This window comes from Panthera pardus, unplaced genomic scaffold (genome assembly GCF_024362965.1).
Source record: "Panthera pardus isolate Hobbes unplaced genomic scaffold, ASM2436296v1 HiC_scaffold_12, whole genome shotgun sequence".
NCBI classification, from domain to species: Eukaryota; Metazoa; Chordata; class Mammalia; order Carnivora; family Felidae; genus Panthera; species Panthera pardus.
The window spans coordinates 28,679,721-28,706,743 of record NW_026526677.1 but is presented as its reverse complement, the minus strand read 5'-3'; the positions used below and the strand labels follow the sequence as shown (position 1 = coordinate 28,706,743).

Genomic DNA, 27,023 nt, shown 5'->3' with positions numbered 1-27,023 from the left:
CAAGTTTTATTGACCGAATAGATTTCAAAAAGGAGATGCGCTAAGGCGCAAGAGGGAGTTAACGCGAAGGGTAACAGGCGACACCATCCTAGAGGTTAGAAGCAAGGGCGCCCGGACGAAGACCGCGGGAGCGTGCCTATGAAACCCGCCCCAACGCGACTGCTTCGCCCCCAGAGTGCCGTGGGATTGGCCCCGTAGCCCCGCCCATTCGGGTGATCCCGCCTCACAAGATCAGCGCAGGGTAACCCGGAAGCGGTTGTGAGGCGCCTCAGCGCGCTGCAGTTCCCTTTTCCGGTCGGCGTGGTTTTGTGAGCGGAGCCACCGCGGTGCCTGGGCCTTCACCATGAGCGTCCCGGCCTTCATTGATATCAGTGAGGAAGATCAGGTGTGCTCCCGGGCAGCGACCGCCGTCAGGGTGGGGTTGGGGGAGTCCTCAAGGATGTGAGGGGCTGAGTCAGGGCTGAGTCGGGGCTGAGCCGGGACCAGGCGGGTGGGACGCCGCCCCGCGGTGTCGCCGCGGAGCTGAGAGCCGCACATCACATCACACACGCGAATAGGGAGGCCGTGAGGCAAGGCGCTAATTTGTGGCCTGGAGTAGCATTAGCCGCCCGTTCCAGCGCTTGGCCCGAGACTTTACACCCAGCTAGCTTCCTGGTTGGCGTCGGGACATTTCCAATCCGAGTCACTTCTGACGACACTACCTTTTGACTGACTGGGAATGGTGTCTGCTTCCGCCTCCCAAATGCAGCCACATCCGGAGTGGGAGGTGGCGAATCTTTAGACAGCATAAGCAGTCTAGGGTAAAGTAATTTTGTACGAAAGGTGAAAATGGTTTTATTATGCGATCACAGAGGCACAGGTGACCCTACTTTTATACATAGGCCGTATCTTTCTTGTGCAGGAGTGAGAGTTATGAAAGCTGAAAATAGAACGTCAGTTTCACCCTCACATCTGGTGAACCATCCTAATATTTAAAAATTTCCTATTTCGGGCTTGGTCTTTTGTATGCATGACTTAACATTTCTCAGTTTTTTTCCATAACAAAAGTTAAACTTTAGTTGGTGGGAGTTAAAATATACATGAAACGTATTTTCACTAAGTTGATTTTGTAGAACTGAAAACCGTATTCTGTGAAATCGCAAGTGTTTTGTATTTTTTGCTACTCCACTTAAATGGAAATTTCGTTTCCATAGAAGAAAACGCCATTACTGCCCTAAGATATCTCGTGGAATTACAGATGGGATTCCCACTCCCTCCCCCATGGTAAAAGCACATTCTCAGCCCTGAAGAGCAAAGAAAGGGGGAGAGGAGAAAAGACTAGGGAGGGAGTTGAGCACTTAGAAAGGAAAATGTAGAAGACCATGAAAAAAACCATATATGGATATTAATGGAGTGATATTAGCAACAAATTGGCTATTAGATTACCCATAAAAAGTATTTGATTTTAACATAGGAGGGAATTTGTAGCAGGGAACAGGAAGTTCTTGTCATTGCCCACATTTCAGTTTTAAAGTGTTTCTACTTAGGTTATGCTACTCTTGTAATACAACAGTTTGACACCAGCTATTCTTTTCAGGTAGCTAATGTGATTGCTTCAGAAATTTAACTTCAAATTCTATGTTTGATTAGAGTTCAGAAATGTAGTTCAGAATTTTGTCGTTCACTTGTACTTCTCTACAGCCACTTGGAGCCGGTGAGCATGACAGATAAAAACAATAAGCTGTTGATTGAACGATTCTTAGAAAAAATTTGCTTTGTATCAACAAAGCAGACGCTGAACGAATGCTTTTTTTTTTTTTCTATTTTTTTGGACAGTTTCCTTCATAGAAAACATGTTCCCCAGTGGTGTTTTTGTGTTCTGTGGTGACATTTGTTTCATGAAATCTTGTTTATAATAGCAACTCACAGGTGAAGTTACTATGTTGTTATCTGAAAGGGTAGCACCATCAGACCTACAGATAAAATGTACTTTTCTTAGGCAGCCAAACATGTTTGTGGGCTTAGAAAATGTGATACCTATACATTTACTAATGGTATTCTTTCATCTCCCTGTTTCAGTTTTTCATTTTATTATTTTAAATACCGTCTACATTCATGTTTGGCTGCCATAAATACCAAGGCCTCAAAAGAACAACTTACTAAATATTATATGCATTAGAATAGAAAATGTCTGAATACCTGAATGCGAAACTGTAGTTCTGTTTTTTAGGTCCAGAGGTGCTCTCTGATCCAGATATGTATTTTGCATTCTAAAAGATTAGTTATAAAGTAGATCCAGTTTGAAAAGTATTATATTCGGGGCGCCTGGGTGGCTCAGTCGGTTAAGCAGCTGACTTCAGCTCAGGTCATGATCTCATGGTCCGTGAGTTTGAGCCCCACGTTGGGCTCTGTGCTGACAGCTCAGAGCCTGGAACCGGTTTCAGATTCTGTGTCTCCCTCTCTCTGACCCTCCCCCGTTCATGCTCTGTCTCAAAAATAAATAAACGTTAAAAAAAAAAAAAAAAAGAAAAGTAGTATATTCAAGACATCATTCAAAGGCATCATGCTTTTATCTTTGTGTCTCCCAAAATGGTGGTCTCAGATAGGTTCTCAGACGTTTTATTGACACTTGATTACCTACTTGCCAAGGTAATGGCAAATGTCTACCTTTTTAAGATAGCTGTATTATGTAGCAATAAAATTGCATTTCTTTAAAACAAGTTGAATTTTTACCACGTCAGATTAATTCTCCTCCACATACAGAACCCTCCTCAAAACAGCTCCTCAAAAAAGAAGTTTTTTATGCACTGGAAGTTCAACAGCATATAGGTGATAGAGAAATTCTGAAGGTGATCCATGTGGGCCATAGTGGGTTTGTGTAGTCTCTTGGGTTTGTCGAAAATCTGTGGCTCCTGTGGGGTTGTGATGAGGGCTAAGGTGGGGGAGAGGCACTTCAGCATAATAATTTAAAGTCATCATTAAGTATAGTATTTACATCCCCTCCTCCCCTCCCCCCCCCCCCCCCCCGAAAAAGAATGGTTTGGGATTTTGCATTTTGGCATTGCCGGTTTTATAGATGTTTATCAGTCTTACTTGATTCAATAGGCTGCTGAACTTCGAGCTTATCTGAAATCTAAAGGAGCTGAAATTTCAGAAGAGAATGCAGAAGGTGGACTTCATGTAGATTTGGCTCAGATTATTGAGGCTTGTGATGTATGTCTGAAGGAAGATGATAAAGGTTTGTTTTTAATTTTTTGTAATATTTCTTACTGATCATAAAGGATCTACTTTTAAATTTTTCTTGTAAGTTGTATTTGTTGTAGAACTGTTAAGCCTTGTTTGTTTTTAATCTTCTCTTTGCATATACTTTTGGTTTATTTTAATCTGTATACTTATGAAGTCGGCTATATTGATAAAACATCTTTTTTACATCAGTTGTGTATTTTGAATGTTAGGTGCATACACTCAATACTGATAATTTCAGGGTGAACTGAAGAAAAATGAAGCTCTTCTTTCCTTTTTATAGGTTTATATTAATATCAAATCGGATAGGGGCACCTGGGTGGCTCTGTCAGTTAAGCATCCAGCTTTGGTTTGGATTATGATCTCAGGGTTTGTGAGTTCAAGCCCTGCGTTGGGCTCTGTGCTGACAGCTCAAAGCCTGGAGCCTTCTTCAGATTCTGGGTCTCCCTTTCTCTCTGCCCCTCCCCTACTTGTACTCTTGTCTCTCACAAAAATAAATAAAACGTTGAAAATTTTAAATATCAAATGGGATATAATTTCAAGTAATCTAAAAGACATTTACTTAATTGGCTAGTTCCCTGTTTATTGACATAAATGGGAAATTTTGAACATTGGGAATTTTGTGATCTTTAGTTAAGGTTTGAGATTAAAGTTGGTATATAGTCAGTATCTTACACTCAAAAATCAATGACTCAGGAAGTTGACAGGTTTCATTTCTTAAATAATTTTCTGTTTATATGTAAAAGTTTTTTTCAGTTGGGAAAGCATTCTAGCCTAAGACCTAACCAATAACTTCTAAATTATTGAATATTTTGTCAATAAAAATTGACGCCATATATTTGACATGTAAATCAGTCTTCTACTGGTTGAAAACCAAACCTTACATAATAATTTCTTTTTTCTTTAATAAAATGTACAAATTGCTTTCTGGATGTTAGCTATATAACAGAATTGGTTTCATTTGAATTCACATATAATATATTTTTAGCATAATGCACATTATTGAACTGTTTTACAGTAGCCAGGTCCATCTTCCTAAAGTGTCTTATGTTTAATGGTCTTTGGTGTTTTAAAACACTGGAAATATATATTTAATTAGCCATGTTAAGTATGATAGCATTGCTACTGTGTTATCCATACATGTATAGATGTTGAAAGTGTGATGAACAGCGTGGTATCGCTTCTATTGATCCTGGAACCGGACAAGCAAGAAGCTCTGATTGAAAGCCTATGTGAAAAGCTGGTCAAATTTCGGGAAGGTGAACGCCCGTCTCTGAGACTGCAATTGTAAGTTAAGAACTGAAAGAGGGTTGGTTTTTCAAGGGTCTCTTTTTATGTCACTATCATTTAATGGTTGAAAGCAAGAATTCTGGAACTTGGCTGTCAGCTGTGACTCTTAATTAGTGTAACCTTGGACAAGTCATTTAACCTTCTGGGCCCCATTTCCCTCCTTGTAATGTGAAGTATTAATAGTATTTGTCTTAGATTTGTCCTGAGAGCAAATAATCTCAGCTTAATCATCATAATTGCTGATCTCAAACACTGTTTTATTATTTGTTTGTTAACCAGGCTAAGCAACCTTTTCCATGGGATGGATAAGAATACTCCTGTAAGATATACAGTATATTGCAGCCTCATTAAAGTGGCAGCATCTTGTGGGGCCATCCAGTATATTCCAACTGAGCTGGATCAGGTAAGTTATTATGTGGAATACTTGTTCTGCATATATGAAGTATAGATTTAATTTATAGCTAAAGTAAATAGCAAATATGTATGTTCTGAAGTTATCTTTTAAATGGTGAAAGTATGTTCAGCTGTGTTCACTAAATTTCCTGCTTTTGTCAATCTTGTAGGTTAGAAAATGGATTTCTGATTGGAACCTCACCACTGAAAAGAAACATACCCTTTTAAGGCTCCTTTATGAGGCACTTGTGGATTGTAAGAAAAGGTACTCAGAATTGGTGTACTAACTTAAAACTTCACAGGCTATATAGCAGTCGAGGCTGTTTTTAAAAACAAGTAGGGTGATTTTGCTCTATTTTATTCTTCACAGAGTTGCTGTAAATGTATTTCTGTAAATTTCATCTAAGTTAAACATAACTGCAAAGTTTAAAAGTTTTTCCCGTCTTTCAGCTTTTTAAAAAGCAAAACTTGCTTTTGTTCCAAAAAATGGTACAGCTGTTCATCTGAAAGCTGTATATAACTTTAGACTAAGGTGTTTAATGATGCTTTGATGTCTTAGTATGGGATGTAGTGCTCCCACTTCTGTTTAATGATAGTGAGGGTTTATCAAAGTTTCCACAAAGTCTCTTAAATAAACAGTACTTCCGAGATCAAATTTTGCAATAGACTCTACTAAATGAGTACCTATTTAAATGGCTTCTGCAAGGTCTTGGGTTTCTAAGGCTTGTAATTCAGCCTAGCTAATTGCATGCCCAAAGTACTTATTCTATATACCCAGCTTTGGGATGCTTACCAAATGATAGGTTGGCTCAGTTTTCAGAACTAATGTTGAAAGATAATCTTACTTTTTTGACTTAGCTTTTCAATTTCTCTTTTCACATAGTGGTTAAATACTTTTAGAAAAAGTAAACAGCCTTCCCTTTAGTTTTATTGCACAGTTTTTATACTGGCTTTTAGTGCTGTGTATTTAGTATATTAGAGAGGGTAAACAAGGTTTCTCTTATGTTAAGTAATGTAAACTTTTTGTAGTTTTTGTTAAATTTAACAATATAGAAGGAAATTTTTGTTGTGAAAGTTGGAACATCGTATAAAAGAAGAGAAGCAGGGGATCTTGCATTAATAGGCTGTTTCATTCTGATCAGTGACTACTGTCTGTTATATGTTCTCACACTTATGGCAGGATTCTAGCCTGTAGTCAGTAAAATGTTAAGAGTAAATAGTTAATAACAAACACCATTTCAAATGGAGAGAACATTAAAAGCTGTTAGAGAAAGTCTTTATTTTCATTCACATTTCAAATGTGCGGGCTGTGGAGCAAGACTACTAGGATTCAAGTCTTGGCTTTTCTACTTGTATGATTCTAAATAAATTACCTAATATCTCTGTACCTCAGTTTCCAGTTTCAAAGTGGAAATAGTAGAAGTACTTAACGTCTCGTGGGGTTGCTGAAAAGATAATAACATATCTAAAGTGCTTATTGAGGCAACACTCATTGAAAGCTGGATATTATTCTTCTCTCCTTTTCCTTTTTCAAGCTCACCTTTAAGAAGGTAGTCTTTTTTCTGGTAGAGTAATTTAAAATGATGAGTGTTAACAGTTTCCCTCTGAATGTCTAGCGCTTATCAGAGACGATGACTACTCACTGGATGATTTCTCTGATTGCTGTTCAGAAGGTCTTTAGTCTGTTATATGTAAAAGGGAAGTGACTAAGGTTCTAAGGAATTCCAAACTTAATTTTCAGAGACATTGAAATAGGACATATATGCTCCACTAGACTTGTCCCAGCATTAACATACTAGAGAATACCTGCAACATTTGTCAGAGATGATCATTCTTTCCTTTTGAAACACTGTCTTCAGTTGGTTTTTGAGGCTTCCTTCCTTCTTCCTTCCCGCTCTTTATTGAAGTGTAGGTGACATACCATATATTAATTTCAGGTGTACAACATAGTGATTCTACATTTATCTACAAGGGGCTCCTCTCTCTTGATTCTTCTCTTCGTTCACAACTTGTTTATGGGTTCCTTCTTCTCTAAACATTAGGATAACTTATTCCTGGGACTTTTTCTTTTCAGTTACGTTCATTCCCTGTGCATGTTGTTTCTGATTTTGCTGTGATTTTGGGGGAGGCTGAGTACCAAATGTATTTTGAGTGAAACAGTTTTTGTGTTGCTAGGTTGTTAACATTCAGAGCAAGGCATTTCACAACCCTGGCCTCACCTACTAATATGCTAGTGGTGTCTCCTAGTCCTTAGAACAGCTGTAGTAGCTCCCATGCACTTGCAAATGCTTTGGAGGGCACCTGGTGGAGAAAGCAGCTGTGGCCTGAGTGCTCTCATTCAGTTGCATGCCTTTATTTTTACTTTTTTTTTTAAGTTTGTTTATCCTGAGAGAGAGAATGTGGGGATGGGGCAGAGAGAGTGAGAGGGAGAGAGAGAATCCCAAGCAGGCTCTGTGCCTTCAGCGCAGAGCCTGATGCGGGGCTCAATCCCACAAACTATGAGATCATGACCTGAGCTGAAATCAGGAGCTGGATGCCTAACCAACTGAGCCGCCCAGGTGCCCGTACATGCCTTTAAATACTGTATATATACTGGTGATTTTCACATTTATCTCCTCTATTTCTTCTCTGAACTCCAGATATCTGTTCCTGTTAACAGCTTCATTTAGATACCCAAAAGACATCTCAAACAACATCTGCAAAAGTGAGCTATTGATTTTTCTTTCTAAATCTGTTTTTATTTTCTCCAACTCAGGAAATGCCATTTCTGTACTTCCAGTTGCTCAAAACACAAAGCTGGAATTTCTTCATGATTCTTCTTTTTGTCTTATACTCCATATCTGATCCAATATCAAATCCTGTCAGCCCTGATAAATCTAAAGTCAGACCCACTTCTCACTACTTCCATTGTTACCTTATGGTCCAAGCTACCATTATTTCTTACTTAGATTATTGAAGTAGCCTCTCAAATGGTCTCTCTTTGGGGTCTTGTCCCCCTACAGCCTTTTCTTAATACAGCTGCCAGAGAGTTTTGTTTAAAAAAAATTTTTTTTTTTTTTAATGTTTGTTTATTTTTGAGAGAGAGAGAGACACACACACACACACACACACACACAGTGCAAGTAGGGGAGGGCCAGAGAGAGAGGGAGACACGGAGTCAGAAGCAGGCTCCAGGCTCTGTGCTGTCAGTACACAGCCCGATGCGGGGCTCAAACCCACAAACCATGAGATCATGACCTGAGCTGAAGTCTGGCGCTCAACTGACTGAGCCACCTAGGCGCCCCTCGTTTACTTTCTAAATTAGTCTTTATGTTCCTAAGTGAGACATTTTGAAGTGTAATCTTTTTATTTTCTCCAGTCTGTAACCATGATTTTGTGAAACACAACTTCCAGCACATTTTCTTCAGGGTACATTACAAAATTCATAGGCATGCAAAACCTTTCTGACCTGGGCTCCTATCTGCTGAGGTAATTTGGGGCTGGTGGCATGCTATTTTTGTATGGTGCATTGACATACAAAAACTGTGCTTTGTTGATAGGGATATTCCCTCCTTGCATTTACCCCCAGCACGGCCTTCTTCTTGGTTATCACACCCGAGACCTAGTGAACCTGTGTCAACTGCAGAAGCACCTTTCTCTTTTGTAGTCTGGACCAGGGGCTGGCACCTTTTTTTTTTATGGTCCCCAAGCTAAAAATGGTTTTTATAGTTTTAAAATGGTTAAGAAAGAAAACCAAAGGGAGAATAATATTTTATAACATATGAACATTATACAAAATTCAAATGCCAGTGTCCATAAAATTTTAATGGAACATAGCCATACTAACTCATTTACATATTTCTACAGTTGCTTTTGCAAAGACTTGAGTAGTTGCAGCAGAGACCATATAGCCTACAAAACCTAAAATATTTACTGTCTGTCCTTTCACAGAAAGTTTGCCTGCTCTTGGTCTAGACCTATACTCCACTTTGTTCCTCTGCCTAAAACACTACTGTCATATTTAGGTTAGGTGCCTTTCTTCTATAGCACCCTCTACTTTTATCATGGCATGTAACACCCTTTGTTGAAAGGTTTGTGAGGTTGTATACTCACTGAAGGCTAGGAACCTTATTTGTCAACCATTGTGTATTCCCCAGGTGTTTGGCACATTATGGGCATTGGATAGATAAATAGTACTCACCCTAAGGAAGGACAAGAGGATGGCCATTTTATTTAAACACAAAGTTTCTCTTACACTGCTCTTTTAAATTTTAAGATTTGGGTTTTGCCCAATACACGTAAAATGTAATTTTTTTTTCCTGCTTCTGAATTAGAATTCTTAGATTCACCTTGCCCTTTTATTTATATTGGTGGTTGATGAGTGCAAATCATGTAACATTTCTTGAGTCCTTATATGTCAGATACTATGTACTTTAAATGGATTATTTTATCTGATATTTGTGAAATTAGATTTCTTTAGCTGGTAAGATATATTAGATTGAAGTATACTGTGACTACTAAAACTGGAAAATGAAATGCACATGTGCTTATAGAGTGTCACAAAATAATGAACGAGTCGAATGCAATTTTTCTTTAAAATTTTCTTTGAATTCTTACAGTTCTTTCACTATATTTAAGATGCTGGTTACCATTTAACTACTTTTATATTTACATTTGTATGACTTAATAAACCTTAGGTTTGTAGGAAGTTTTAAAATACCATTTAACTTTCAAAAAAATAAAAATACCATTTAACTTTTTAAAATAAATGATACAGCTCCTACTGATTGTACCCAAGTTGAATCCAGATGTGTGGAAGTGTTTTTAGAAAACAAAGAAAAAAAAAATGACTTTTCCCAATTAGCTTTCTATAACTGTCTGAAAATTCATCGGTTTAAAGGAAGAAATGAAGGGTGAAGATAAACATTTTCCAAGACTTCAAATTGAATGAATGCATTTTGTGCTTTTCACTGCAGTTAAAATTGCACAGTTTTAGGGATAATTTAATTGGAAGGCTATTTTTAGTAAAGTTACTTGAATATATGGTGTTGGCTCTACTACAGCTATGCTTTCCTAACAGTTTTGAGGGCATAAAACTTTTTTTCCACCTAGGGACTTTATACTGTACTTGGTCTTCCCTTTGCCTGAAAAATTATCTAACCCTCCACCTCCAGCACTTTTCATGGCCAATTATTTTATATCCTTTAGATTTCAGCTTCTGTATCAATCCTTCAGAGAGAGACTTTCCCTGTGTACTTTCCTGTCTCTGCTGTGTTGTTACTTTTACATCACCATTTATTTCCTTCATAGCACGTGTGTGTGTGTTCTATCAATTTATGTTTTTTTTCATCATGGTAAGTGTACTCTTCAATCCTCACCCCCTATTTTCACCCATCCTTCTACCCACCTCCCCTCTGGTAATCATCAGTTTGTCTGTAGTTAAGAGTCTGTTTCTTGGTTTCTCTCTCTCTTTCCCTTTGCTCATTTGTTTTGTTTCTTAAATTCTGCATGTACATGAGATCATATGGTATTTGTCTTTCTCTGACTTACTTTACATAGTATTATTATACTCTAGCTCTATCCATGTCATTGCAGATGGCAAGATTTCATTCTTTTTTATGGCTGAATAATGTTCGATTGTGTGTGTATTATTTATATAACACACAATCGAACAGTATTCTATTATACACACATATGTATATGTAATATATCGTACACACACATGCATACACATATATCTTCTTTATCCATTCATCAGTTGATGGACACGGGCTGCTTCCATAGTTTGTCTGTTGTAAATAATGCTGCTATAAATATCCAGGTGCATGTATCCTTTGAATTAATGTTTTTGTATTCTTTGGGTAGATACCCAGTAGTGCGATTGCTAGAACATAGGGTAGTTCTCTTTTTAACCTCTTGAGGAACCTCCATACCGTTTTTCCACAGTGACTGCTGCACCAAGTTTGCATTCCCATCAGCAGTGCACAAGGGTTCTTTTTTTCTCCACATCCTCGCCAACACTTGTTTTTTGGCTTTTTATTTTAGCCATTCTGATGGGTATGAGGTAACACTTCATTGTAGTTTTGATTTGCATTTCCCTGATGATGTGTGATACTGAGCATGTGTTGGTTGCCATCTGTATGTCTTCTTTGGAGAAAGCCTTTTACCATTTTTTAATGGGATTTGTTTTTTGGGTTGTCGAGTTGTATCAGTTCTTCATATATTTTGGATACTAACCATTTAAAAGATAGGTCATTTGCAAGTATCTTCTCCCATTCCATAGATTGTCTTTTCGTTTTGTTGATTGTTTCTTTTGCTGTTAAGAAGCTTTTTATTTTGATGTAGTCCCATCAGTTTATTTTTGTTTTTATTTCTCTTGCCTCAGGAGACGTATCTTAAAAAATGTTGCTACAGTCACTGTCAGAAATTCCTTCCAGCGGTCCCCTCTAGTATTAGGGTTTCAGGTCTCACATTTAGACTTTTAATCCAATTTGAGTTTATTTTTGTGTATGGTTTTAAGAAAGTGGTCCAGTTTCATTCTTTTGCATGTAGCTCTTTTCCACAACACCATTTGTTGAAGAGACTGTCTTTTTCCCTATTGGTTATTCTTTACTCCTTTGTTGAAGATTAATAGACCATATAATTGTGGGTTTATTTGGTTATTCTTTACTCCTTTGTTGAAGATTAATTGACCATATAATTGTGGGTTTATTTGTCAGTTTCTGTTTCATTGATCTATGTGTCTATGCCAGTACCATACGGTTTTATTTTTTTATCATTTTTTCCCAATACCATACTGTTTTAATTCTTACCACCTTGTAATATAACTTGAAATCTGGAATTGTGATACCTGTAGTTTCCTTTTAATTTTTTTTTTTTTTTTTTTTAACGTTTATTTTTGAGACAGACAGAGCATGAACGGGGGAGGGGCAGAGAGAGAGGGAGACACAGAATCGGAAGCAGGCTCCAGGCTCTGAGCTATCAGCCCAGAGCCCAACGCGGGGCTCGAACTCACGGACAGCGAGATCGTGACCTGAGCTGAAGTCGGACGCTTAACCGACTGAGCCACCCAGGCGCCCCACCTCTAGTTTCCTTTTAAAGATTGCTTTGGTTACTCAGGGTTTTTTGTGGTTCCATACAAATTGTAGAATTGTTCTAGTTCTGTAAAAAAAAATTTTTTCTGTAAAAAATGTTAGTATTTTGATAGGGATTACATTAAATGTGGGGATTGGTTTGGGTTGTATACATTTTAACAGTGTTTGTTCTTCTAACCCATGAGCATGTAATGTCTTTTCTATATCTTTGCATCATCTTGAATTTCTTTGTCAGTATTTTATAGTTTTCAGAATACAGATTTTTCACCTAACTTTATTCCTAGATATTTTAGTGTTTTTTGTATGATTGTAAATTGTTTTCTTAATTTCTCTTTCTGCTGCATCATTATTAGTATATATGAAAGCAATAGATATCTGTTCATTGATTTTGTTTCCTGTGGCTTTCCTGAATTTATTTATCCATCTGATAGTTTTTTCAGAGTCTTGTGTTTTCTATATATAGTGTCTGTCATCTGCAAATGAGTTTTATTCCTTCCTTACCAATTTGGATCCCTTTTATTTTTTATGTTGTCTGATTACTGTGGCTAGGGCTTCTAGTACTATGTTGCATAAAAGTGGTGAGAGTGGACATCCTTGTCTTGTTCCTGGCCTTAAGGGAAAATCTCTCAGTTTAAGTATGATGTTGGCTGTGGGTTTTTCATATAAGGCCTTGATTATGTTGAGTTACGTTCCCTCTGGATCTGCTTTGCAGAGGGTTTTCATGATGAATGGATGTTGTATTTTGTTAAATGCTTTTTCTGCATCTGTTGAAATGATCATATGGTCCTTATCCTTTCTCTTATTGATGTGATGTATCAGATTGATTTGCAAATATGAACCACCCTTGCATTTCTGGAATGTATCCCACTTGATCACGGAGTATGAGTTTTTTGTTTGTTTATTTTGAGAAAGAGTATGTGCATGCATGCACACGTGACCAGGGGAGGGGCAGAGAGAGGAGTGAGAAGCTCAAGCAAGGTCTGCACTGTCAGCATAGAGCCCTGTGTGGGGCTCAATCTCACAACTGTGAAATCATGACCTGTGCTGAAATCAAGAGTCAGGCACTTAACTGAGCCACCCAGGCACCCCCGGAGTGTGATTTTTTTAAATGTATTGTTGGATTCAGTTTGCTAATACTTTGTTGAGGATTTTTGCATCTATAGTCATGAGCAATATTGGCCTGTAGTTTTCTTTTTTGTATATGTGATGTCTTTATTGGTTTTGGTATCAAGCCCATAGAATAAATTTGGAAGTTTTCCTTTTTCTATTTTTTGGAATAGCTTGAGAAGAATAGGTATTAATACTTCTTTAAATGTTCAGTAGAATTCACCTGGGCCTGGATTTTTTGGTTTTTTGGGAGTTTTAAAATTACTGGTTCAGTTTCATTTCTGGTGATTGGTCTTGTTCAAATTTTGTTTAGTTTTGGTAGGTTATATGTTTCTAGGAATTTATCCATTTCTTCAGTTATTCAATTTGTTGGCATGCAGGTTTTTATACTATTCTGTTACAGTTGTTTATTTCTGTGGTGTTGGTTGCTATGTCTCCTCTTAGTGATTTTGTTTGGATCCTCTCTTTTTTTTTTTTTTTTAATGTGTCTTGCTAGATATTTATCAATTTTGTTGATCTTTTCTGAAAACCAACTCCTGGTTTCATTAATCTGTTTTTTTAGTTTCTGTATCCTTTTTTTTTTTTAAGTTTATTTATTTATTTTGAGAGAGCAAGTAGGAGAGGGGCAGAGAAAGGGGGAGAGAGAGAATCACAAGCAGGCTCCATGCTGTCTGTGCAGAGCCTGATGTGGGGCTTGAACTCGTGAACCGTGAGATCATGACCTGAGCCAAAATCAAGAGTTGGATGCTTAATCTGAGCCCACCAGGTGCCCCTATATCATTTATTTCTGCTCTGATCTTTATTATTTCCTTCCTTTTGCTGGGTTTGGGTTTTATTCTTTTTCTAGCTCCTTTAGTTATAAAATTAGCTTGTTTGAAATTTTTCTTGCTTTTGAGGTGGTAGGTCTGTTTTACTATAAACTTCTCTCTAAAACCACTTTTGCTGTATCCCAGAGATTTTGGACTGTTGTGTTTTCATTTTTGATTGTTTCCATGTAATTTTTGATTTCTTTGATTTCTTGGTTGACTGATTCATTGTTTAGTAGCATGTTATTTAGCCTCTATGTATTTGTGCTCTTCCCAGATTTTTTCTTACGGTTGATTTCTAGTTTCACAGTGTTGTGGTCAGAAAAAAATGCATGGTATGGCTTCGACTTCTTTTTAATTTAATTTGTTGAGACTTGTTTTGTGGTCTTTTCTGTGATCTATTCTGGAGAATGTTTTGTGTGCACTTGAAAAGAATGTGTATTCTGCTGTTTTAGGATGGAATGTTCTGAATATGTCTGTTAAATCCATCTGGTCCAGTGTGTCATTCAAAGCCACTGTGTCCTTGTTGGTTTTCTGTTTGGATGATCTTTTCCTCGATATAAGTGCAGTGTTGAAGTCCCCTGCTATCATTATTATTGTATTACTATCGATTCTTTCTTTTATGTTTGTTATTAATGGTTTCATATATTTGGTTGCTCCCATGTTGGGTGCATACATATTAATAATTATTATATCCTCTTGTTGGAGTGTCCCATTTATGATTATGTAGTGTCCTTTGTGTCTTGTACAGTCTTTGTTTTTATTTTTTTTTTTTAATGTTTATTTATTTATTTATTTATTTATTTATTTATTTAGAGAGGGAGAGACAGAGCGTGAGCAGGGGAGGGGCAGAGAGAGAGGGAAACAGAATCCGAAGCAGGCTCTAGGCTCTGAGCTGTCAGCACGTGGGGCTCGAACTCGCAAACCATGAGATCATGACCTGAACCGTAGTCGGACGTTCAGCTGACTGGGCCACGCAGGCTCCCCCAGTCTTTGTTTTTAAAGACTTCTGTCTGGGGGTGCCTGGGTGGCTCAGTCGGTTGAGCGTCCGACTTCGGCTCAGGTCATGATCTCACGGTCCCATCCGTAAGTTCAAGCCCCGCGTCAGGCTCTGTGCTGACCGCTCAGAGCCTGGAGCCTGTTTCGGATTCTGTGTCTCCCTCTCTCTCTGACCCTCCCCCGTTCATGCTCTGTCTCTCTCTGTCTCAAAAATAAATAAATGTTAAAAAAAAAAAAATTAAAGACTTCTGTCTGATGCTACCTTGGTTTTCTCTTGACATCCATTTGCATGTTAAAGGTTTTTCCATCCCCTTTCAGTCTGCAAGCCCTTGTGATCTGAAATGAGTCTCTTATAGGCAGCATATAGATGGGTCCTGTTTTGTTTGTTTTTTTAATCCACTGTGTCACCTTGTGTCTTTTGATTGGCTTGTTTAGTCCATTTACATTCAAAGTAATTATTGATGAATATGTATATATTGCCAATTTGTTATTTTCTGGTGGTTTCTACAGATTTTCTCTGGTCCTTGTTCTTTCATGGTTTGTTGGCTTTCTTCAGTGATCTACTTGGATTCCTTTTTCTTTACTCTTTGCGTATCTGTTACTGTTTCTTTGTTGTTTGTTTGTTTTGTGGTTACCATCATAGCACTTGTAATTTTTCCTTAGTTTTTGGTCTTTCCTACCAGAAGGAAAGTTGCATGATTTTTCCCATAGAGAGAGGGACCATGTCTCTGGGGCACCATTGTATTTATCATCAGCATAGTACTTGGCACATAGTAAATATTTTTGAGTGAATGGATGACAGTAAGATATTCTGAAATTCCTAAAGCAGTATTTCTTTTTAGTGATGCTGCTTCAAAAGTCATGGTGGAATTGCTGGGAAGTTACACGGAGGACAACGCTTCCCAGGCTCGAGTTGATGCCCACAGGTAATGTTAAACACATTCTGATGGGGGCTGCCTGGAGCTTGGAGGTTGAGCATCCGTGTTTTTCATACAGCAGAAATCATGTTTGCGTCTCTCAGCGATCCAGAGCCATTTGGTACTGTGTGCTCTGTGGTGATTCCACCAGAGCTACCAAAATTCATGGTTTGGTATTGGAATAACCATAGATCGCATGTGGAATAGCCACATGGTGTTTTCTGTTTAGGGTATGGCTGGTATGGGTGTCATCACCCCAACCTGAGAAGTAGAATTTAACCTAAGGTTTACCTTAATATTAAGGTCTGTAGATGAGGAAAAGTTGGTGGCTTGCTAAAAGTTAGCCCATTGCTAATGAGAATAAGGGCTTCAAACAATCCTAGGTCTATTTAGTAGCAATAATAATAGGATCAGTTTCTTAAATCTAGAAAACGGAAATAGCTTCTTTATAGTGTGTGGCTTCACAGTGATCTGTGCATGATAGGTATTGCTAGAAAGTATAGTTTGTGGATGAGATCTCTAACTGAGGTTAAGACTGCCTACATTCAAATACTCCATCTCTTAATGAGTACTTATTGGGTAATTTCTTTCTGAGCCTGTTTCATCATTGATAAAATGGGCATGATAATACTGTCTGCCGGGGTGTTGTGAGGATCAAGTGAGGTAATGCATGTAAAGCACTTAACTCAGTGTCTGGCACATGGTAAGATGCCACTGCTGTTTTGCTTACTCTTTGATTACTTTGGCCATGCTTTCTCTCCAGCTACATTTTTGTCTGCAACTACTTTATTATTTTTTTTTGTTAAAACAGATATACCTGATAAATAGATTTATTGGCCGGTTTTAATCCCAATCCGGTAACTTTTTTATGCTGTGTGTATATTGAACTCTTAGATATTTTACTGAATTAAATATATTTTGCAGTCTGTTGGCAAAAAGTTCCTGAATCTCAGGACTGAGCTTGTATTTTTGTTTTATAATTAAGGTGTATTGTACGAGCATTGAAAGATCCAAATGCATTTCTTTTTGACCATCTTCTCACTTTAAAACCAGTCAAATTTTTGGAAGGCGAGCTTATTCATGATGTAAGTACTTTAATATGGAAAATATTCTTTTCTAAATGTAACATACTAAAGCGGAGCTCTTTTTCCTTGTATTCATGAGCATGACTGTTAGATCTGGGAAGACAATTGTTTATTCTTTTTATATCAGGAACAGAATGAAATTTAGGACCAGCCTTTTTTTCCAATCACTGAATGTACCTGTTCTTTCTCCCTTTCCTTCATCTCCTTACTTGCCTGTTATGAACTTAAATAATACAAATTTCTTCTTGTATGTGGTGTCAGCCAGCCCCAGTTAGGAGCATAAATCTGATATTTAAACACACATGAACACACTTTTCAAGTACAAGTATAAATAAAGACAGTTTGGGTTAGTTTCCATTTATACTATGCCTTTACTACTCAGGGTAAATCACTTAGAGCTCACTGAATTTACTGATTCTTTCATCTAAGTGTGTCTTAATGAAAGCAAATGGTTTAAATGGTAATTTTATCAAATAGATTGATATTTCTGCACTAAAAGAAGCATAGAGAGTTTTATTGCTGAGATTTAGTGCCTTAAAAATATCTTGAGTATAAATCTTGATTCTGTATTGAATATTATATCTTTATTTTCTGTCTGTAGCTTTTAACCATTTTTGTGAGTGCTAAGTTGGCATCGTATGTCAAATTTTATCAGAATAATAAAGACTTCATTGATTCACTTGGTAAGTTTTGGAGTTTATTCTTGGGAGGGGTATAAAGAAAAATGGGAACATGCTATTCTTGAGCTCACATATACGGTGAGATCCAGCAGATACGACTGTGGCCTTTTGTATAGATTATCCTAACCATGTATAATAGAACAGCAACAAACCTAGGTGGACAGTTTAAAAGATTACTCAGAATGAATTGGGAATTGGAAACCAAGGAGGTGTAAAGGGTAGCATTTGTGGTGGAAAGAACATGAAACTAGGAATCCGAGAACCTGGGCCTTTTTTTCTCTCCATAAGAACTTGTTGGACTTTAGGCCTTTCTTCTAGATCTACTAGACCAGCCTGCTTTGAGATAAAGTTCTAGCAAGAAGCAGGTGCTTAGAGGAGATTCAAATAGAAGTAGTTCCATTGATATATGTGTTTGTAAATGGTGGATGGGGATGGAGCAGAAAAGCAACTTCAGGGATCACCATTAGTTTGATCATAATGGCAACTTTTAGATGTACTCATTTTAATAGCTGACAAAATTTTGATGACTAAAGCTGCTTTATTTAAAATCAAATTATTTGTTTGTAAACGACCTTTTATTCCTTACATTTTGGGGGCTTTTTTAAAAAGAAGCCATAGTTACATAATTGAAACAAATGGGTCCCCCCCCCCCCCCCCCCCCCGTCTAATATATTGTATGCTTGGTGCACACCCCCCCCCCCCCCATTAACAAATTCTAGAAGTGTATGGTATTGTTAGGCAGATCTAAGTGAAGCTGTAGATGGAATTGGAAATGAAGTTACATGATGGGAGAAACTTTCTTTAACTACAGCTTGTTGAAGACAGCATAGTCTTAGCTTTATATGATTTTAATCTTTGAGTTTTCTTTCTAGATAATCAGAGCTTAGTGTTTGGTAAGTTGAATTGAATCTTACCCTCACTGAGCAAATTCTATATACATTCAGTATTTTATTTCCTTCTGGAGCATGATTTTAACATACTAAAATTCAAAGAGAAAAATTAGAAAATCTGTAGTTGAACAGATTTATATTGTTTTAAAATGACCATTTTTTGGAGAGTGAAGTCAACTATGAAACTAAGGTACTTTGTTTTTCTACTAGGCAATAATCAGAATACTTTAGAGGTTGGTTATAGTTTCCATGTTAATATTGAATTGTTAGTTTCCTGGTTTGGGACATAGATGAAAAATACATTTATAATTTATTTTGATTATATTATTAGTCCTCAATTTGGTAATCATTAATTTCTATCCCTTGTACATTTTTCTGCAGTCATTGGAATTGGGGAAGATTGAATTATTCCGAACATAATAAGGCATTTGAAATACACCAAGATAAAGTAGATGCAAGTGTGTTTGTGTAGAATGCTTTGCCAGGTGCACTAGACCCAGAAAACCACATTCTGTCCCAGTTAATTTGTTTTGTGGCATGAAGCTATGTGATGGAATGTTAATGTCAGCAACCTCTTTATTTACGCACCAAGGAAAAAGGAGTAGTAATTAACACTTTGACACTCCCCCATTGATGTGTAATTGACTGTTTCAAAGGAGCACTGGTTCATAAGCTATTGCATGCATTAAAATTACGTTTTCTATATTGCAGCATTTTAAGACAAGGGTCAGTGACAATGCAGAAATTGCTCAATGATGCACATTTTTTTATTACTGCATTAAGGTTTTGACATATTAGTAATGAATAAATGTTTCCATAAAATTAGATTTTTTTATAACTTTAAAATTGAAATATGACACAGAACACTGTGACTTCCTCTTCAAAGGTAATGTTCTAGTTTCATGAAACAAAGCACAGCTTTCTACAAGTCTTTAACTCATACTTCACTGGCTTAATAGTTTTGATTTTGAGAACAAGAGTTCTAATGGCTTTAAGTTTGGGTCTTTAAAGTATCATCAATTTGATATGTTTTTAAATGCCAGTTTCCACGTGTAAGACAGATCAGGTTTTACATAATTCACTCTAGAAATAATCTTCATTTATCTGATAAATTTTTAAATATATGGCAAGCTTGTAACTACACAGAGGGTAGCAGAAAAGAGTTATTTATATGTATATTTATGTCAAAAGATTTTAGAAACTTTAGGAGTGTCTATCATTTTATCATACTAAAAGAGAACTGTGTGTACCCAGAGAACTGGGAATGTTAAAGAATTTTCTTGTACTTGAAAATATTTAGTAGTAGTTCTCTGTGATAGGAAGAACATAGAGTAACGTTTCTAATTTATGGTGCCAACTCGAAATCAAATTCTCCATTTTGCCGTTAGTTTCTTGAACACATATGCAAATTAGCGATCTTTTATTAGAAATTTGTAAAAGATACTTTAGGCAAAACATCTTATTAAATGTGTATTTTTGGTTTTACATGTATTACTAACATTTATTGCAAATCAGAGTCTGGTTACGAATATCTGGATTCTACAGGTGGCATCAGTTTATCAAAAACACTTTGTTTTATTAACACTGACAACTTGGGCCAACAGTAAGCATTATCTTGTGTCAACTGAATTGCCCTAACATGTCTACATGTAATCCGGTGTTACACAGTTGCTACCTTCTTGCTTCAGAAAGTTAATCAGCATCTAATTTGCATTTGTTAATTAGGGTTAATGTGCACTAATTGATTTTTTGATGCTTGTAGATTTCCATTAAACCCGGTTAGCAATACTTACTTGGATACCTCATTCATTTGAGTTATGATGATCATGTTTTTGTTGAATCTGTGCCAGATAGAAAGCCTGCATCATAATTACAGCTAATTAACAGATGATTATGTCCTATATTAATGGGCTTCCCTTGTCTTCTGCTAATATATGTTATAAATTTCAAGTTTATTTATGGAGTGCTTAGAACTTTTTTAACAATAGAAACTTGAGGCTCTTAATTATTAGAGGGTACATGATTGATCATTTGCTCAGTTTACATTATTTGAAATTTTAGAGAAAAGGAATGTGTAATTTTAGATTAATTTAGGAAGCTCGTTTTATATAATTAATAAATTAGCATCAAATCAGCAAAGTAGGATATTGTGTTATAATTCCGCTTTTTCCACTTAGGAGCAGGTAATAATTAGAATATTCAGGATTTGTAAATATTTATTTGCTTATTAGTTGTTTATGTTATAAGCGAATGTATTTTTTAAGCCTAGTACTGTCACTTTGACTATACGTTAGTCATTTAATCTCTTCGCTTTTCACATTTTCTTGTTTTTTAAAGTGAAAGCATCAGGACTAGGTAATTTGTTAAGTTTCCTTTTGGGTTTCGCAGTTGTTTGTGATCTGAATAATTGTAACAGCAGGTTTCATTAGAAATTATAAGGCAGAATTTGAATTATTTGTACAGTTTTCTACTTCAAGTATCCTTGTTAATGGTACTGTTCCATTTCATCTAGTACTAATCAGTGTAGCCTGTAATTGTTTTTTTTTTTTTTTAATTTTTTTTTTTAATGTTTTTATTTATTTTTGAGACAGAGAGAGGCAGAGCATGAGCAGGGGAGGGGCAGAGAGAGAGGGAGACACAGAATCTGAAGCAGGCTCCAGGCTCTGCGCTATCAGCACAGAGCCCGACACGGGGCTCGAACTCATGGACTGTGAGATCATGACCTGAGCTGAAGCCGGACGCTTAACCGACTGAGCCACCCAGGCGCCCCAGCCTGTAATTGTTAAATGATAAACACACTTTTGCAGTTTTGACTTAAGTGTTAAATCCAAAGTGACCTAAAGGGAAATGGAATGTTTTTGTAACTGAGTGTATATGAAAATATTTTAAGGCTTCATGTTTACTAGTAATACTGACAAAAAGTAGATAAGGAATCCTGTGTTTAAATAGAGAACAAAGAATAAAAATAAGTTTAAGTAAAAATGTTCTTATGAAATGAACTTTGTACATTTTATCTCCTAAAATGTATAACTAAAACGTGTAAAATGTGCAGAACTTTAAGGGCTTAAAAAATACCATTTTATAGCCCATTATTTTTTTTTTTAATGTTTATTTTATTCTTGAGAGAGAGAAGACAGAGCATGAGCGGGGCAGGGGCAGAGAGAGAAGGAGATACAGAATCCTAAGCAGCTACAGGCTGTCCGCACAGAGCCCAACGCAGGGCTCGAACTCACGAGCCGTGAGATCATGACCTGGCCAAAGTCGGGCGCTTAACCAACTGAGCCACTCAGGTGCCCCTGTAGCCCATAACTTTGTTCCTATCCAAAGTTCTTAACTTTGAACCTATCACCTGTGGCAGTGTAGTAGTAAAGAAATGTGGTTCTAGAAAAATAATTGTAATATTCCACAATTTATTTATGGGGTCAGTTTATGGTTTGCAGATATAAGCAGCTTTGTCAGAATTACTCTGTAAGTGCTCTCACAGTGACTTCCACAAGAGTTTGATACAATAGTTGTGATTCTTCAGATCTTTAGTGTGGATATTCATCAGGCTTTACCCCTGTGTTATTCAGGTCTATTACATGAACAGAATATGGCAAAAATGAGACTGCTTACTTTTATGGGAATGGCAGTGGAAAATAAAGAAATTTCTTTTGATACAATGCAGCAAGAACTTCAGATTGGAGCCGATGATGTTGAAGCATTTGTTATTGATGGTAAGGCAGAACATTTTCATTTTTTTCCTAGAATTTCTCTTCTACCTTGCGGAATAGAAGAGTTTGTATCTTGAAACTGAGTCATATGCTAACAAAGCTAGAGTCTCTTACAGCAGATGTGTATGTTTTGCAGACTATTTTTGCAGCAGGGTGAAAATTCACTGGAAATACAAATTGCTATGTGATTTTTGGTGTTCTGTCCCTTGAAATCATACAGAATAAAGGCCTTTAGGCAGTATACTACAGTGGTTAAGAGCCTAGATTCTAAGTATCAGACCTAGTTTGAGGGCCAAGTCTTCTGTGAAACAGAAAAGTAGGAGTTACTACGTAGTTGTGAGGATTAAATGAATGAATACAGGTAAAGCACTTAGCCCAATGCTTGGCACATAGTAAATGATCTGTAAATATTGATCATTATCAGTTTTTTACAAATGGCCAGAAATAATTGCATTATAAAGTGATTTAATTGTTAGAAATTTCTTTCTGGGCTTTTTAAATTTGAAAGTTAGGGGAATTGTACGGTCAGGATTAATAAAACGTACAGAAGTGTTGACATGGTTTCTTTTTAATGCTCTAAGTCTCAAATGGTCCAAAAAGAAGTAATATTAGGTAGGAAATTAGTATTCCCCCCCATATGTGATTGTAGGGGAGAACACTTAGAATTTGTAATAAAAACTGTACGTGATATTCAGTGTAGATTTGCCTGCCCAGCAACCATAGGACAAATGCATGACCTTCCTCTTGGTTCCATCACATTGCTGTGCTTGTTATTAGATTGAAAGAGTCAGTTTGTAAAATATTTGAAAATTGTAAGGTTTTATTGTGGTTTACTTAGTTTTATATCTTAGCTGTTTTTCTTGGGAATTTTCCATATAACATATCATGTAAACCATCTTTTTTCAGCGGTAAGAACTAAAATGGTTTACTGCAAAATTGATCAAACCCAGAGGAAAGTAGTTGTGAGGTAAGACACTTAAGATTTTGCAGCATTTTGTAGAACAATTTAGTTTGTTCTCATTATTTCAACTTAAATGTTTAGAGAATGAAGGTGGTGTTCTTACCAGTTGACTGTAGTTAAATAGTTGCTATTTATCATAATTTTATTAAAGTTCAGACTGAATGTGATTAGCTTATTTAATGAAAGAGTCCTATTTTCCAGCACATTTCATTTAATGGCTCAGCATTGGCTAGAATACTAATGACTTTTGTGTCTGGTGTATGTAGTTCAGGAAAATAGAACGTTTAGCATCAATATGGTAAAGATTTTTAAAAAATAATTTAGAAGCGTAAGAGAATTAGAAGCTTATGCCTTTTATGTATATTTAACCTTGTTTTTGGCTAGATGCAAGTGTGTAGTATTGTAAAAGAATGCCAGAAGGATAAAAGATTAACAACTTTGTTTTTAATTTTTCAATTTTTAGTCACAGTACACATCGGACATTTGGAAAACAGCAGTGGCAACAACTGTATGACACACTTAATGCCTGGAAACAAAACTTGAACAAAGTGAAAAACAGCCTTTTGAGTCTTTCTGATACATGAATTTTTATGCTATATAGAAAATTTTGTTCTTTTTGGAAAAAATCCAAATCATAGTAAAAAAAACTTCAATTTGACTACAGTCTGGACATTTATTGTCTTAAAAGAAATGTAAAAAGTCACAAATTTCAGAGAATACAAAGTAATAAGTTACAAAGGGTCACCACCTATCTTGTATAATACGGAAGTTGTGTTCTGCAAGGAAAGGGGTTGAAGGTGCAACAAGAGCTTTTTGGTAAAAGGATGTACAGAGGAGAGCACATTTTCTTAAGGGGAATTGGATGCTACCAAGCAATCTTAGCTACCTTAGATGAAGCATTTGCAAAAAAACATAATTTCATCACATGAAAAGAAATTGGAAAAGTGTGTATAACTGTAAAGCTTGAAGTGTAACATTCTGTTCTAGTCAAAACCATATGATTGATATTTCAATTAAGTCCATTCACTACTTGAAAGCATTTATCAAAGTCCTTTTACTCTGTCATTTTTTCCAGCATCTCTTCTGTTTTTCTTTTCTTAGGGTGGTTGTCATTTTCTAAGCTTAGGAACTTTTCGATTTCATTAACTTGATTTGTTTCCAGGCTCTGCCAGTCCTCTTCACCAGGAGATGATGCAGCCACATTGGTAGTATCTTTAATCTTGATTGCCTGAAAATGGCTTTGTGGCAGAGTTGATTTCAGAGGCTTTATTTTCACCTAGGAAAGACCAAACTTATTTTACTTAGTGTTGAAATTACTCATTTTTTAAAGTCACCAACAAGAGTTAAAATCCTTAAGGCTGTGCAATTAGGACTATGTGATAAAGCCATCATTTTTCTTGGCTAATTTTCAGCAACTACCTTAATTTGGCACAAAAAAACAATAAAATGTGAATGTGGAGGCTTAGGTCTATGTAGTAGCTCCTTAAGATCTCTAATAGAGCCCAGTACTACCATGAACCTTTTCTAAAAGGTCTTAAGCTTACACTGAAAGAAGATACTTAAAACAATTACAGATAAAAATCTGTTTTGTCTGCTACTCCCCTTCCCTTCCCAAACATGTCTATGTTTTGTATCTTCTATCAAAACCAGGAGAAAATTAAAAATGCTAACAGAGGTAGACTGCCTTATAAAAACTGCCTTTTACTTCATGTTTCCTCTCATGCTTCAGAGCACCACTGTTGGACAAACAGGAAAGAACAATGAGGTATTTGGAAGTTGGCATGTTTCCAAGGCACTGCATTGGATCATACTTCTAATACTGTGTTTAAAAATTATGTAAGTTTTTAATTGTAAGATTTTTTTTCTGATAATTATTGGAAGTTTAGAAAATAGAGGAAAAAGTATAAAGAAATCAAATTCATTAGTAATCTATCCAGGGAGACCAGTCAACACATTTTGGTATTGTTTGCTACTATCTTTTTTCTATTTTTAGTGTATTTGATCATTCTATAGAATTTTAGATCTTGGTTTTTCCCTCGTGGGCTATTTCCTCAGTCTTTAAAATTTCTCATAAACCATTGTCAGTGGCTGCACAAAAATAAATTTGAGTTAATTTCCTGAAGAAAAATAAATCTTTGATGGTCTTCTTGGATTCCAGATAAAATCTTCTGATAAAAAGTCACATATTTTAGAAATGAAGAACAGGATAAGAATGACATTAAAATTACCTAAAATCCCAAGTACCATTAAACATTTTGATGTAAATATTCTGATCTCTCTTCTGTGTATATATACACTTTTAAAATCTGGATCATATTTCTGTCTTTTTCTGTTTTGTGTTAAAAATATTTTTAGTATTTTTCTCTGCTCTTAAAAGGTTAACAACATCGCTCCATTATATTCCATGTTCCATAATTTAATATGTTGAACATTTAAGTTGGTGGGAAAAGCTCAGTTATAAATTAGGCTATAATGAATGTCATTTGTTCATAGATCTTTGTGAAGATCTTCGAGTACTGCCTTACATTAGAATCTCCCACTTTGACTGGAAAAGGTGGCATATGCATAACGTTTTCAAAGCAAGATTACAGAGTAATAATTCTTAAATGAGCTTAACTGTTTACATTTAACCTCCCTTTCCCAAGAGTTGCTCCTTCTGGATGGGTCTGTTTGGCTCCTGAGAATTCTACAGTCAGCCACCAGTCCCCTTGTAATCTTAGCCTTTGTTCCTTGCAGTGACGCTATGTCATAGTTTGATTGCCTATGTTTTTATGAAATAACATATGAAAACAAAAGTATCAGCACAGGACTGCCAGGAGACCACAGGCAAGTCATTTAAGTTTTGTGGCCTCACTCTTAGCACCATTTAGTTGCAAAATGCTACTGTAGAGTAACTGGTAATGGATAAAAAAAATGTACATAAATGTGTATTTCTGATAATGTCTTGAATGTAAAAGTGCCCAACATATGTCATTTAGCTCACAGGGCCAAAATGACTGTAGGTCATCCATGCAATACAGAGAATAGATGCAGAGAAAGCAATCAAATTTAAATTTAGTTGCTGATGTTGAGATAAACTCACTGATGGTACCTAATTTTAACCTGTTCTTGCCATCACAGTGTGATGCAGTTTGGTGCATTTGTCATCAAGTATAAATTACCTGATTTTCGTTATTCTTTGACTTTTTATCTTGATGATGGAGAGGAAAAAGACATTTACACATAACTACTTTAGTTTCTTTCCCCTTAACTGCCTACTTGGTGGGAGGGGCAGGAGCAGGGATAGGCTGGAGAAGCAAGATGGAGCGTAAAGTTTACATTTAGCAAAACTTGTCCGAATTTGACTTACAGAGGTTTTGCAGCCTATAGCAGTAATTCTAGTTCCAGAGATGTTGCTACATATCTTTACTCCTTCCTTTCCTAAAAAATCATTACCTTTTTACCTCCTCTTTCTGCCTAAAAGATCTACTCTTAGGCCTAAAATTGCCCTGAGCCAGATTACTAGCCGCCTTTTTCAGCCTGGGCTCACTTTTTAAAATTTAAATAATTTAATTAAAAAAGGAAAGTAAGGGGCCCCTGGGTTGCTCAGTCAGTTGAGCATCCACCTCTTGATTTTGACTCAGGTCGTGATCCCAGGGTTGCAGGATTGAGCCCTGAGTAGGGCTCCTCTCTGAGCATGGAGCCTGCTTAAGATTCTCTCTCTCTACCCCTCATGTGCGCACTTTCCCTATTTAAAATAAAAAATAAAATACATTGTTAAAAGTTGTTACTTGTTAATGCTGTGTTAGTACTACAATTTTTAGTTTATAGGTGCTAAAGAGAAAGTTATTTAATATGTACTTCTAAAATTAAAAAAAAATACACGATGGTTTTAAAATCTGTCCCCA

At 36.4% G+C, this 27,023-nt stretch overlaps 2 protein-coding genes across 2 annotated transcripts in view; one reads left to right on the top strand and one right to left on the bottom strand.

The window, feature by feature from the left end:
- Nucleotides 1-252: 252 nt before the first annotated feature.
- On the top strand, nt 253-27,017 carry EIF3M (eukaryotic translation initiation factor 3 subunit M). Its single transcript, XM_019456625.2, has 11 exons — nt 253-385; nt 3,085-3,217; nt 4,371-4,509; nt 4,792-4,915; nt 5,076-5,170; nt 15,733-15,816; nt 16,793-16,892; nt 17,494-17,575; nt 22,035-22,178; nt 23,082-23,142; nt 23,600-27,017. Exons 1-11 carry the CDS (start codon nt 344-346, stop codon nt 23,718-23,720), a joined length of 1,125 nt encoding a protein of 374 aa, XP_019312170.1. The 5' UTR covers nt 253-343; the 3' UTR covers nt 23,721-27,017.
- The window catches only part of CCDC73 (coiled-coil domain containing 73), a 126,553-nt gene continuing 123,093 nt past the window's right edge, over nt 23,564-27,023 (bottom strand). The window contains exon 17 of the mRNA XM_019456078.2: nt 23,564-24,412. Coding sequence (XP_019311623.2) covers nt 24,191-24,412 — 222 coding nt within the window. The 3' untranslated portion in view covers nt 23,564-24,190. The remainder of the gene's footprint in view (nt 24,413-27,023) is intronic.

What these genes read in the sequence shown, in the direction of transcription:
- EIF3M (XM_019456625.2), top strand. Translation starts at nt 344, where the DNA reads ATGAGCGTCCCGGCCTTCATTGATATCAGTGAGGAAGATCAG. An exon ending in GCTCGAGTTGATGCCCACAG is followed by an intron (nt 15,817 to 16,792) that starts GTAATGTTAAAC and finishes TTTATAATTAAG; the next exon opens with GTGTATTGTACGAGCATTGA. An exon ending in AGACTTCATTGATTCACTTG is followed by an intron (nt 17,576 to 22,034) that starts GTAAGTTTTGGA and finishes TGTGTTATTCAG; the next exon opens with GTCTATTACATGAACAGAAT.